The following is a 13,916-nucleotide window of genomic DNA, read 5'->3' on the forward strand; positions in this document are numbered from 1 at the left end:
AGGACATCCCGGAAGGAGGCTTTGACTCCTGTCCAAGGGCCGATCTGGGCCCCAGGCCCCTGGCGTGTGTGCGCCTGTGTCGGGGGATCCCGGCTGGGACGGGGGGCCCGGGAGGCCGCAGCCCCCCAGCCCCGGCCCTGGCCTCAGACAGTCACCTCGTTCTTGCTGGCCGTGCGCAGGTGCTGGGGCAGGTGGTGGCCCGGGATGAACTGCAGCTGCTCCAGCGTGCCCTGGCGCTGGAAGGGCGGCCTGCGGGCCAGCGTGCCCCCGCCCCCGCCGGCGTCGGACATCCAGGCGGGCTGCGGCGAGCCGTGCAGGGCGTGGTGGTGGTGGGCGTGCAGGCTGGACGGCGGCGGCAGCCCGCGCAGCGGTGTTGGGGGTCCCCCGGGCCCCAGCAGCAGGTTGGAGTGCGAGGCGGCCAGGCTGGCCCGGGCGGTGGGGTCGGGGGGCAGCGCGGGGCTGCGCGGGGGCGACAGCAGGTGCTCGCGACTCTGGCGCAGGGCCTCGGGCGAGGACAGCAGCAGGTGTTCCTGCGACACGAGGCGCGCCCGCGGCAGCGTGAACTCGTAGCGCGAACGGCCGCCATCGCCCAGCAGGTGCTCCTGGGACATGACCCTCCGGGGGTTGGGCGCGGGCGCCAGGCCCAGCTCCTCGGGGCCGCCCCAGGCCTCCATGCGGTAGCCGCCCCCGGTGCCCGGCCGCCGCAGCGCGTGCAGGGGCAGCGTGCCGCGGGGCAACTCCACGGGCCGGCGCTTCAGGTAGGCCTCGTCCAGATCCTTCTCGGCTGCGGGGAGAGGGGGAAAAGCCACAGCGGTGGGTCCCCTGCGCATCCAGAGCCCTCCCCCTCCCACCTCCTCACACCCCGCTCCCATGCAGGTCTGTCGCCCCACAAGGATCCCGGGCGCCACGTTAGCTGTGTGGCCAAAATGCAGATTCCCAGGCCCAGCCCACAATGCTGGGTCAGTAGATGTGGAGGACTTCCTCTTCTTCTCCCCCGCCTCTGCCTATCCCTTCTTTTGGGAGTAGAACCCAACCTAACTCTTGCTTTTGGGGAACCACTGATCCCCTCTCATCCTGGAGCAATGTGACTCACACTTGGAGTTGTGACCTGTTACCTTGTGAAGTTGATTTTGCGGGTAGTGAGCAGCATTTTGAAAAATGAAATCAAATAGACCAGAAAAGAAAACTATCAGAAAGTGTTTATGTAATAAGGGAATCAGGGGTAAGTGTTGGTTCATGAAATTCTTTCTTCAGACGTGTGTGTGTGTGTGATTGAAATATTAAAGGATGAGATTTAGTTTAAAAGAATCCACCAAGGTCAGGCGAGGTGGCTCACTCCTGTAATCCCAGCACTTTGGGTGATTGAACAGGAGGGTCTCTTGAGCCCAGGAGTTCAGGACCGACCTGGGCAATATAGTGAGACTCCATCTCTACAAAAAAAACCAAAAAACAAAAACCAAAACATTAGCTAGGCCGGGCGCAGTGGCTCAAGCCTGTAATTCCAGCACTTTGGGAGGCCGAGATGGGCGGATCACGAGGTCAGGAGATCGAGACCATACTGGTTAACATGGTGAAACCCCGTCTCTACTAAAAAATACAAAAAAACTAGCCGGGCGAGGTGGCGGGCGCCTGGGAGGCTGAGGCAGGAGAATGGCGTAAACCAGGGAGGTGGAGCTTGCAGTGAGCCGAGATCCGGCCACTGCACTCCAGCCTAGGCGATAGACCGAGACTCCGTCTCAAAACTAAAAAAAAAAAAAAAAATTAGCTAAAGCATGGTGGCTCATGCCTGTAGTCCCAGTTACTTGGGAGGCTGACGTCAGAGGATTGCCTGAGTCCAGAAAGTAGAGCCTGCAGTGAGCCATGACTGCACCCCTGCACTCCAGCCTGGGCAAAAGAGTGAGATCTTGTCTCTTAAAACAAACAAACAAACAAAAAGAATCCACCAAAAAGTGGGGTGGAGGGAGTATAGATTAACAAAATGTGGCTAATTATTAAGGTTGAGTGATGGGAACCTGGGGCTCATTTTATAATTTTCTCTACTTGCATGTATGTTTGCAAATGTCTGTAATAAAAAATTTCAAAGCTTTCCTGTAATTAAAAATATATACATATATGTGTGTGTGTGTCTCACGGGTCACAACATGAAAATCGTTTCTGGGCCGAGCACGGTGGCTTACGCCTGTAATCCCAGCACTTAGGGAAGCTGAGGCAGGTGGGTCATCTGAGGTCAGGAGTTCGAGACCAGCCTGGCCAACATGGTGAAACCCTGTCTCTATTAAAAATACAAAAATTAGCCGGGAGTGGTGGCGCATGCCTGTAATCCCAGCTACTCTGGAGACTGAGGCAGGAGAATCACTTGAATCCAGGAGGCAGAGGTTGCAGTGAGCTGAGATGGTGCCATTGCACGCCAGCCTGGGCAACAAGAGTGAAACTCCATCTCAAAAAAAACCCAAAAAAACCAAATTAAACAAAACAAAAAACGCTGGGCACAGTGGTTCATGCCTGTAATCCCAGCACTTTGGGAGGCCGAGGCAGGTGGATCACAAGGTTAGGACTTTGAGACCAGCCTCACTAACATGGTGAAACCCCATCTCTACTAAAAATACAAAAATTAGCCAGACGTGGTGGCATGCACCTGTAATCCCAGCTACTCAGGAGGCTAAGGCAGGAGAATCACTTGAACTCAGGAGGCGGAGGTTGCAGTGAGCTGAGATCATGCGACTGCACTCCAGCCTGAGCGACAGAGCGAGACTCTGTCTCCAAAAAAAAAAAAAAAAAAAGAAATAGTTTCTGGCTGGGTATGGTGGCTCATGCCTGTAATCTCAGCACTTTGAGAGGCTGAGGTGGGTGGCTTGCTTGAGCCCAGGAGTTTGAGGCCAGCCTGGGCAACACAGTGAAACCCCGTCTCTACAAAAAATAAAAAATTAACCAGGCATGGCAGCACAAGCTCTTAGTTCCAGCTACCCGGGAGGCTGACACGGAAGGATCACGCTTGAGCCTGGGGAGGTAGAGGCTGCAGTGAGCTATGATCATGCCACTACATTCCAGGCTGGGTGACAGAGTGAGACCCTGTCTTGAAAACATAATGGTAACAAAGAAGAACACGTGTTTCCTAGTGAGGCTTTCATTTTAAGATGTTTGAAGGCTGCTCCACTGCCAGAGATGGCCCACAGACTGCAATATTTCCTTGAGAGTCACAGGAATGGGTTCAGGGATGGGCATGTGGCCCAACTTGCACCAGTGGTATCCAGGCCTGGGATTTTTTTGCCAGAATTGTTGCCAGAGACTCTTTTCTGCCAGGGTCCCTGAGCTGGTAGAACGGCAGCCTGAACATCTGCAGGGCGGTCGTCTCCACCACAAGGGGAGACTGTCTGAAAATGAGGCCCGCCGGTTGCGTAGAGAGCTGAGAGACAGCTCTTGGGCCCCCACAGTGGCTACATTGCAATCTGGTGACCTGTAGACTTTCCATGATCAAGTCAACGTATTTTTTTTCCTTTAACTTAAGTTGTATTTCTATTAATTGCAAGTCCAAGTCCTGATTAATACAATAATAAGTCCTGGGAGGGGAGACCAGAAGGTTGCACTTAAAAGAAACAAACCAGAAGTGATTCTGATACAAAAGTACCTCAGGTAATTCTACAACGAACTTAGTAAAACCTGGGAGAGAATCTAAAGCATTGGAAGGTGCTTGGGCCACTGTCCATGGTCCTGAACCCAGACTCTGGCCCCGCCCCCTCCCCTTCACCGCCCGCTGCCCTTGCTAGGACTCACCCAGTCTCTTGAGGGAGGAGTAGCGGTTCAGTTCGGACTTCACAGCAGCCTCGTAGGACGGGGGCAGATGCGAGAGGTTGTGGAAGGACCGAGAGCAGGACAGCGTGGAGTAGTGCAAGGAGGGGCTGGGCGGCGGCAAGGCTCGCCAGTCTGGGTCAGAGGGGGCAGGGCCAGGGTCAGTCAGGTTCCTCCCTCAGACCCAGGCATCCAGGTCCCCAGGCCCTCCTCCCTCAGACCCAGGAGTCCAGACCCCCAGCCCCTCCTCCCTCAGACCCAGGAGTCCAGACTCCCAGTCACTCCTCCCTCAGACCCAGGAGTCCAGACTCCCAGCCCCTCCTCCCTCAGACCCAGGCGTCCAGGCCCCCAGCCCCTCCTCCCTCAGACCCAGGAATCCTGGCCTCAGCCCCTCCTCCCTCAGACCCAGGAGTCCAGGTCCCCAGCCCCTCCTCCCTCAGACCCAGGAGCCCAGGCCCCCAGCCCCTCCTCCCTCAGACCCAGGAGTCCAGGTCCCCAGCCCCTCCTCCCTCAGACCCAGGAGTCCAGGCCCCCAGCCCCTCCTCCCTCAGACCCAGGAGTCCAGGCCCCCAGCCCTTCCTACCTCATACCCAGGAGTATAGGCCCCAGCTCCCTCCTCCCTCAGACCAGGAGTCCAGGCCCCCAGCCCCTCCTCCCTCAGACCCAGCAGTTCTTTGGGTGGTTAGAAATCTGAGATTGTAGCCCATCATAATTCCAGCAGTTCAAGCTCCCTCTTCTCACCCCACCCCCTCCTCTCCAGGAGACAGGCTTGATGCTGAGGAAGAGGGCCCCGAGAAGGGGGCACCAGGCATTTGTCAGCATTCACTGAGTGCCTGGCCCCAGGCTCCATGCACCTTCTCCTCAACCATGTGGGAGAGAGATGCCACTTTCGGCGTCCACACGAGGAGGCAGGTTCACGTGGTGACCTGGCCAGACCATGAGCGCCATGAGGACTGAGCTCACAGTGGTCTCGCTCCTGCTCTACACTGGGCACCTGGCATGGCTGGCCCAACACAAAGGGGGAAGGGAAGGAGCCCTGCTCTTTCCTGCAGCCAGCCCCTCACCCGTACCCAGTGTGGCGGCGTGGTGCTTGGGGCTGTTGACGTTGAGGTGCAGGTAGTTGTGGTGCAGATTATCTGGGGGGACCGAGAAGGGAGGTGACGTCACTGCCATCGCTGACTCCCAGCTGGCACCGCGGCCCTGATCTCTGGGAAGGACTGTGGCCCCAAGATTGGCCCCACATGCAGGACCTCGTTAGAGCTCCACAGATCAACCCATGCCATTGGCCACATGAACTGAGGCTGGGGGTCTTGAAGGTGGAAAGAGTGGGCACAGGCTCAGGGATGGGTAAGTGGTCTGTCCCAAGCTCCTAGCACCCCCCTCCCTGGTGCCCAGGCTAGAGATCTGAGGGGGTCACCTTGCTACCTCTCTTCACCTCCCACCCATGTCCTCTTGGTTCCTCCTGATATCTGAATCTCTGCCCTGATGTGTCCTCTCCCTCCTGGATTGCCAGAGCAGCCTCTGGCCATCCAGCCCATCCATCTCCATGATCAGCCTCACCGAAGCAACTGCCCTTCCACTGCTCAAGAGCCTTCCCATGGCTCGCCATCACCCACGGGACAAAGTTGAACCCAGGAATGATGTTTGAGGCTTCAAAACCTGGACCCACTGGATGTCTGCAGCCCTATCTCCCATCCCTTTCCTCAAGCCACATTGCTCTTTCCAGTGAGCCCTGTGTGGTCCTGCCACAGGGCCTTTGCACATGCCACCATGCTGTTCTCACTGCCTTGAAGCCCTTCTTCCCATCTGCCTCAAGATCCAGCTCAAATGTCTCTTCTCCTCTCCACCCCTGACCCCGGCTCCGTCCTCGTCCTCTTGCTGCCTGGACTATCATCCCAGCCTCCTCCTGGGACTCTTTCCTCTCATCTCTTCCCTTTGCATGGGTTCCAGAGGACCAGTTCTTCCACCCACTGCTGACTGTGTTGCTCCTCTGCTCGAACTCCTCTGCAGCTCTCCATCACCCTCAGGACAGAGACAGAGCTCCTCAGCCCAGCCTGGCACTCTAGGCCCTCTTGGAGGTCACCAACCACCCTCTCCCTGTCCTCAAGTCTGGCCAGCTCACAAGCTCTGCTACCCAGAGCTTCCCAGCCCCAGTAACTCCTCTCCTCCTCCAGGCCTTTGCTCAAATACCTCTTCCTCGGAGAAGCCCTCCTGCCCCCAAACCAGACCACATCTTCTCAGTCCCCCTGACAGCTCATTGGACTTCTCCACTGATGCACTCATCATAAATTACAATGATATAGATCATATTTAAGTAATATATATTAAATATGATATATCCTATTTTAAAGATATATATATTTAACAACAGCAATAGCCCACCCTTAACATGGTATTTTTGTCTGTGTTACACATTATTCTAAACACCTGTCTCACCAATTCATTTGCCCTTCACAATAACCCCATCAAGTGAGTACTGTCATGCTTCTCATTTTACGGATGGAGAAACTGAGGCCCACAGAGGTGAAGTCACTTGACCCGGGTCACACAGTGGCAGAGTCAGGATTCAAACCCAGTCGGTCTGGCTCTTGACAAATTCGAATTTGGTAGTTGAGCCCTTGCGTGTAGTTGGCTGTCGGGTGGTCTGACACTGAGCGCAGGGGCTTGAGAAAGTCTAAACCCACATCACCAAGGTGCCCATGGAGCCCACTCACTGGAGCGCACAGGAGGGCAACGAGGTGGTCTGGGTCTCTACGGAGTTCCCAGCCCCCGTCCGCCTTTCGCAGGACTCAGCGGTGCCAGGCGGGCGTAGAGGGGTGAGGGCGGGTCCGGGGTGATGGGGGTGGAGCCGCCATGGAGGGTGGGGCTACAGGATGAGGGGGCGTGGCCAGAGACGGAGGCTGCGCCGGATCCCACGTTCCACTCACCGAGGTTGGGGGTCTTCACGGTGTTGTAGAGGTTCTTGGGCGTCCTGGGGGGCATGCTGTCGGGACCGCCGATCCCCGGGGTCAGGGAGCTGCTTCGGGCCCGGTCCGGGCGGGTCCCAGGCCCCGCCTGATGTCTCAGAATGTCCACCAGAGCTCTAAAGGTGGCAGAGAGGTGGTCAGCAGCCTGGGGTCTGGGGGCGGCAGGGGTACAGGGAGGGCCCAGGTTTCGTTCCGCTCCCTGCTCTCGCCCTTGGGTAACCTGTCACTCAGCCTGCTTTTTTCGCCATTGGCCACTCCCGTTTCTCGTTAGCCACGCCCCCTCGAACGACCCCCTTTCTCGGGCCACGCTTCCTGCTTGAAGCGCTGCTGTCTTAACTCGTGTGGACCCCACCCCTTCTGTGGTCCCTCTCACTTCCCTGTGGGCTCACCCCACCCTGAATCTGGGACCCCATTCCCGTTCCTTTTGCAGCCTTCCCCATGGCAACAAAGGGTGCTCCATTTTCCCAGTGATGCGGACCTCAAACATTAAATCACCTTGACTCTTCTTTTTTCCCCTCACTTCATCCCTTTCAGTAATCCTACGGATCGAACCTCCAAAACATATCCCAAATCGGACCACTACTCACCACCTCTGAAATCTCTCACCTGGATCATTGCAACAGCCCCTTCACGGGTCTCCCCCCTCCCACCCTAGCCCCGTACAACTCAGTCTCACGCGCAGCTCGCATAATTTTAAAATGGACAGATGGCATCACGCCTGAGCTCAGGACCCTGCAGTGGCCCCATCACACTTAGAATAAACCCGGGCCCACCTGCTTCTCCTCACCTCCTGCTGCCCACCGCCCCCAGCTGCACGGGCACTTCCCTGCCCTGCAGGCCACCGAGGGCCTTTGCACGCAGTTCCCCTGCCCCAAACCTCTCGCCCACAGATCCCTGCGTGGCTCGCTCCCTCCCTTTGGGTCTCTGCTCAGAGGGCTTTTCGGATCACTTCCTCTAATCCAGCGCCCTCTCCCTCCACACTTTCCGCTGATTTTCTTCACAGCAGTCATCTAAAATTATACAGCACATGCATTTGCCTGCTTACGGACTGGGCCGCTGATATTTAATGAGCACTTACGGTGTGCCAGGACTCTGCACGAATCAACTCAGTTAATTACAATCCGAATAGGTGGGGACGATGATTAGTCTCATTGTGCGGACGGGAAACTGAGGCACAGAGAGGTTAAGTAACCCGTCCACTGTCACACAGCCTGTGGGCCGTGAACTTGGATTTGGAAGTTAGGCTTTTCCACCATGGCAGAGACCTTGTTTTGTTCACTCCTGTATCCCCAGCTCCTGGCCCACAGAAGATACTCAAGAAATACGTGTCAAATGAATGAGAGCCTGAGCTTCTCCCGCTCCCTGCATCACTCCGCAATAGCCGGGTCGGCTCTGGCACGGCTTTCTGAGCCCCTGCCCACCTTCAGCTCCGCCGGAGGCCGCCACCTGGGTCTCTGAAGACGCCCTATCCCTGTAGCCCCTCCTCCTTGGACGGCTCCACCTCCCTTGCTGGGCCCCGCCCCAGGCTCGCAGTCCTCCCGCCCCAGAGCACACGCACCTGGGCACGTTGATCTCCCGGTGCGCCCGGGGCGCACGGGACGCCTTGCTGAAGGCCACTTTGGCGCCGACTCCCACGGCCAGGGCGAAGCTGATGACCCCGCACACGACGTAGGCTGTGCTGCCACCGGGGCCCTCGCCCCCGCGGCCCCCGACACCCCCCGTCCGGCCCCCTTCCAACCACCCGGCCTGGCCGGGCCCTGGCCCCCCGCCCGCACCCCCAGCGCCCCCGGCGCCCCCGGCTAGCGGCGGCGGCGTAGTGGCCCAGCGCGGCGTGTCGTAGTTGGAGCAGGAGGCCTGCGCCAGGCGCATGTGACGGTGCTCGCAGCAGAAGCGGTAGTGGCAGGTGCCGCAGCAGAAGCGGTAGGAGCCGGTGCTGCAGTTGAAGGTGGCGTCGTACTGGCCCATGACATCGTAGTAGCCGTGGCAGAGCTCGGCGGGAGGGGGCGCCCGGGCCGCCGCGCCCGCTCCGCTCGCGGGGCCGGTCCTCGTGCTGTTGGCGCCCGGGCTCGCTGCGCCCCCGCCGCCCGTCAGCGCCCCGGTCAGGCGCCGCAGGTGCGCCAGCAGGGCTGGCAGCGGGCCCGCAGACTCGGCGCTCGTGGCGTTGGACGGGCGCGCCCCGGCCTGGCCGGCGCTAGAGGCCAGGAGTACGAGGAGCAGGAGGGCCGGCATGGGGCGTGCAGGGGTCGCACCGGGCCGCCAGGCTGCGGGGAGAACGAGAGCAGAGGTTGGAGCGCTGGGCGGGAGAGAGACGGTCAGAGGGTGAGAAGCGTGGAGATGGGTGGGCAGAGAGGCTGGGGAGGGCGCGCGGGGGCCGGCAGAGTGTGGGGAGCAACAGGCTCCAGGAGGCAGGAAGGGCGGAGGGAGCTGAGCTGCGTGGGCCCAAGTTGGCCGCCCCACGCGCGGTGGGCGACAATGGGAGAGCAATGGAAACGCGCCTGGGCACGGCTAGGGGAGAGAAATGAGCATGGGCGGACAGAACCGGGATCAGGCGAGAGATGAATGCGGGAGAAGCGATTGGGAGGGTCGACAGACACCAGAGGGGTGTGCAGACATTAGGACGAGAAGCGAGGCGAGGCGCGATGTAAGGAGAAGAAACGGGGGCGGAGAAGAGGAGAGGGCAGGGGAGGCAGCCGAAGGGAGGCGCGGGGAGGAGAGGGGAGGGTGGCGAGGGGAAGGGAGGGGAGGGGAGGGGAAGGGAGGGTGTCGAGGGGAGTGGGGGCCGGGGAGGGAAGGAAGGGAGACAGATGAGGGGTGGGTGGGAAAGGAGGAGTCAGGGAGATGAGGAAGGAGGGAGAAAAGAAGGGGAGGAGGAGAAGGGGGAGGAGAGGGAGGGAGGAGGAGAGAGAGAAGTTGAGAATTTGAGTTTATAGACCAGGCAAGTGGGAAGAGGCAGTGCACGGTTTATCAGCACTGACATTCGGGGACCGATGCTGCTTTGTGGTGAGAGCCTGTCCTGAGCGCTGTGGGATGTTTAGCAGCGCCCTCTCGATGCCGGGAGCACCGCATCCCCCCGAGTTGTGACAATGTAAGATGCTTCCAGGCATTGCCAAAAGTCCACCTGTTTCGAGGAGGCCCCCGTGGAGAACCACTGACTTACACCCATATTGTCCTCAGTGCCCCCAAATGCCAATTTCTCTCCTTTATTTAGATCTGGTAATCAACGGATCTCAGGTGCTCTCTCGCGTGCTCTCTCTCTGTCTCGTTCCTCTCTCACACAGGCACACGCACACGCACGCACACCATGCTTATGGCGTCAGGTTTGAAGTGTCTCTGTCCACAGCTGAACCACAACCACAGCAGGGTGGTTCATCACCCGGCTGGACCTCCTGCTGGCTGCCTGACACTGACAGGTTCTTATCTAAGCTACCTGTGCCCCAGTTCCCCCATCTGTAAAATGGGGATGAGGATGGTTATCTCTGAATGGTCAGGAGGATGAACTGAGTAAATATGTGTAAAGAGCTTAGAACAGTGCCTGGCATACTGCAGGTGAAATAAGAAAGTGTTTGCTGCTGCTGCTAACTATTCAGAAGGGAGATACAGGCTGAGAAAAAGGGTCGTCTGGGTGCGGTGGCTCACGCCTGTAAATCCCAGCACTTGGGAGGCCAAGGTGGGCAGATCGCTCAAGCAGGAGACCAGCCAGCCTCGCCAACACAGCAAAACCCTGTCTTTACAAAAAATAAAATAAAATAAAATAAAATAAAATAAAATAATAAAAAATAAAAAATGAGCCGCGCGTGGTGGTGCGCACCTATAGTCCCAGCTACTCAGGAGGCTGAGGTGGGAGGATAACTTGAGCCCCAGAGATCAAGGCTGCAGGGAGCTGTGATTGCACCACCACACTCCAGCCTGGGTTGACAGAGTGAGACCCTGTCTCAAAAGAGAAAAGGTGATGGAGAAGAGAGGTGGGAGTTGGTGGTGGTAGTGGTGGTGGTGGTGGGCAGATCTTCCAGCTGTTTCTATGGCAACAGTCCAGCCAAGTCCCAGACACACCCCCCACCCCCGTGGGCCTAGAGGGTTGATAGGGGTGGGAAGGATGCCTGGTGAGAAGGAAACGTCTGCGCTCTACCTGCAGGAGGAACAACCTAGGGGTCTGGGGTGACTACCCACGGAGTCTTAGGTTTCCTGTGTGCGAGAACCTACTCTGAACAGCGCCTGCCCTGAGCGAGCTGCCGAGAGGCTGCCATAGAGCTTCCCAGGAGCCGGCATGATGCGCAGGATGTGCATTCGTTCTGCACATCTTCATTCAATAAATGTCTCCTGAGCAGCCTCCCTGGACTGAGGATGCAGCAGTGAATAAGCCCACAGGGTTCCTGCCTTTACGGGGGTTTACGTGCTAGTGAGGGGGGACAGTCAGCAGATGGACACAAATGAATGGGACACATGTTGACGCCAATTGTGAAGAAATATAAAGGAACGATGAAGGAAGCCGTAAAGAAATGAAAGCAGCATAAAGGAGGGAGGGGGTGGATGGGATTGAGTCAATACATATCACTCGGTGTTATTTTCTATTACATGTCTCTTTCCATCGTGTGTGTCTAGGGACCACACCACTGTAGACAACATTGCTGCTGGTGGGGATGGGCAGAGGGTTGGGAGGTGAACCTTCCAGAGCCTCAGTGAGCTCCATCGCCGTCCTGCGTGGGGCCTCAGCTTTCCTTTTCAGCTCCAGCTTGGACCCCTCCCCTGACTCAGTGCTAGAATACCCCACTGCCCACTGGACCTGTCCACTTGGGTGTTTAATGGGAGTCTTAGAAATGGCTTGACCCACACCGTGGGAGACAGTTTGGCGCTTCCTTAAAAAGTTAACTAGAATTGGGCCAGGTGCGGTGCTCACGCCTGTAATCCCAGCACTTTGGGAGGCCAAGGCGGGTGGATCACTTGAGGTCAGGAGTTCAAGACCAGCCTGGCCAATATGATGAAACCCCGTCTCTACTAAAAATACAAAAAAAAAAAAAAAAAAAAGAAAAGAAAAAGAAAATTAGCTGGGCATGGTGGCGTGCACCTGTAGTCCCAGCTACTCACAAGGCTGAGGCAGGAGAATCTCTTGAACTCGGGAAGTGGAGGTTGCAGTGAGCTGAGATTATGCCATTGCACTCCAGCCTGGGCAACAGAGTGAGACTCCGTCTCAAAAACAAACAAACAAACAAACAATAAAACAAAGTTATCTAGAATTACCATGCACTTCCACTCTGCCGTGTCTACCCCAAAGAATTCAAAACATGTGTCCACACAAAAACTTATCCTTGAATGTTCATGACAGCACCTTGCACAACAGCCAAACACTGGAAACAATGCAAGTGCCCAACAAACCGTGACAGGTACCAAAAGCTGAGATACAAACCACAGCATGCACGAACCTTGAAGACATGACGTTCAGTGGAAAAGTCCAGCCATAAAGCTCACTTAGTGTATGATTTCACTAATATGAAATGTCACAATAGTCAAATCCACAGAGACAGAAAGCTGATTAATAATTGCCCGGAGCTGGGGACAGGGGGATGGGAGTGGCCACTCATGGGTGCCAGTCTTCCTCGTGTGGTGAAGAAAACGCCCTGGAACTAGATAATGGCCATGGCTGCACACCCTCACAGATATGCTAATGCCACCGAATCAGACACTTGGAGAATGGTTAAATGGTGTATTTCCCACAATTAAAAAGGTAATAGGGACGGGCACGGTGGCTCACGCCTGTAATTCCAGTACTTTGGGAGACCAAGACAGGCGGATCACTCGAGGTCAGAAGTTCAAGACCAGCCCCGCAAACATGGTGAAACCCTGTCACTACTAAAAATACAAAAATGAGCCGGGCGCCTGTAATTCCAGCTACTCGGGAAGCTGAGGCAGGAGAATTGCTTGAACTCGGGAGGCTGAGGTTGCAGTGAGCTGAGATCGCACCACTGCACTCCAGCCTGGGTGACAAAATGAGACTCCATTTCAAAAAAAAAAAAAAAGGAAACAGTTCAAATGGCATCAACCACTCCCCTGTCCACACTCTGGTTCCCTGTCGTCACACCTGGAATAAAACCCCAACTCTGCCAGGAGCTCCTCTTCTCATCCTTTCCTTTTCCCTTCATACCTCCCAAGTTCATGCTCAGGACACTCCACCTTCCTGCCTGTGCACCTGCTGTTTCCTTCCTCTGGGAAGACCAGATCCTGGTCTGACCTGCCTCCTTTCTCCCTTCCTTCAGGGTGTCCCTGGCATGCCATTTCAGCCAGCCTCCCTGTCCTAGTAGCAACAGCAGCCCCAGACATGCTCCCATTTCCTCACTGGCTTTGCAACTTTCCTAGCTGTCATCTCTGCGGGCCACATATATGTGTATTGACACACTCATTTCAGATGAGGACTCTGAGGTTCCAAGAGGTCCCATCGTTTGCCTGAGCCCTAAGGTGCCCAAAGAGTGGGGCTGGGCTTTCAACTCAGGTCTCTGAGCACTGTGACCTGTACAGCATGGATGCCTTTGTCCCCCACACAGAGACACATCCCTTCCGGAAGTGGCACATGCATGCAGCACTGTGGATTCCTTCATTCATTGAGGGCTGCCATGTAGGGTTGGGCAGGTCGTGCACTGCACAAAGGGGTCTGGCTGAGAGGCTGAAATCCTGCTGGGCTCTCCTCCCCAGGGCGTGTGCTAGTGGGGCTGCATCCATTTGGGGTAAGGAGTGCCCCTTTCAAACTCACACGAGGGTGCCATCTGCCTGCCAAACCATAGACCTGGGAGAGCTGATTAGGCAAGGTGGGGAGTGCCTTTGTCTCATCTGCACAGAGGCTGCTGTATGGGCTGGCAGTTCTGTTCACTCCCCATTCTGTGCCAAGCCTCCGCTGGGCTCCGTGGACACTATTTCTCCCTCTGGAAGTTGGAGGATCCCACTGGCTCCTCCAACTGCATGCACGTGATGCACACACCCAGAGAGACACAGCTCCAGGCCATTGACAACTCCAGCAGGGGAACAGGGAGGGAGAGCAGGAGCAGTGGCACACCTCCCCTCAAACTCAGTGATACATGCAGACACACCACACACAGACCACACATACACACACACCATACACACCACACTCCACACACACACACCACACAGACCACATATACACACACACACACACAC

The 13,916-nt window shown here is 56.7% G+C and overlaps 1 protein-coding gene across 1 annotated transcript; it reads right to left on the bottom strand.

Moving 5' to 3' along the window:
- Positions 1–143: 143 nt before the first annotated feature.
- On the bottom strand, positions 144–8,981 carry SHISA7 (shisa family member 7). The gene is made up of 4 exons (XM_025369058.1): positions 8,311–8,981; positions 6,714–6,868; positions 3,772–3,921; positions 144–784 (listed from the first exon to the last, which is right to left on the bottom strand). The coding sequence occupies exons 1-4, from the start codon at positions 8,979–8,981 to the stop codon at positions 144–146; spliced, it is 1,617 nt and encodes a 538-aa protein (XP_025224843.1).
- Between the last annotated feature and the right edge of the window lie 4,935 nt (positions 8,982–13,916).

The sequence above is a fragment of the Theropithecus gelada genome, chromosome 19, assembly GCF_003255815.1.
Source record: "Theropithecus gelada isolate Dixy chromosome 19, Tgel_1.0, whole genome shotgun sequence".
NCBI classification, from domain to species: Eukaryota; Metazoa; Chordata; class Mammalia; order Primates; family Cercopithecidae; genus Theropithecus; species Theropithecus gelada.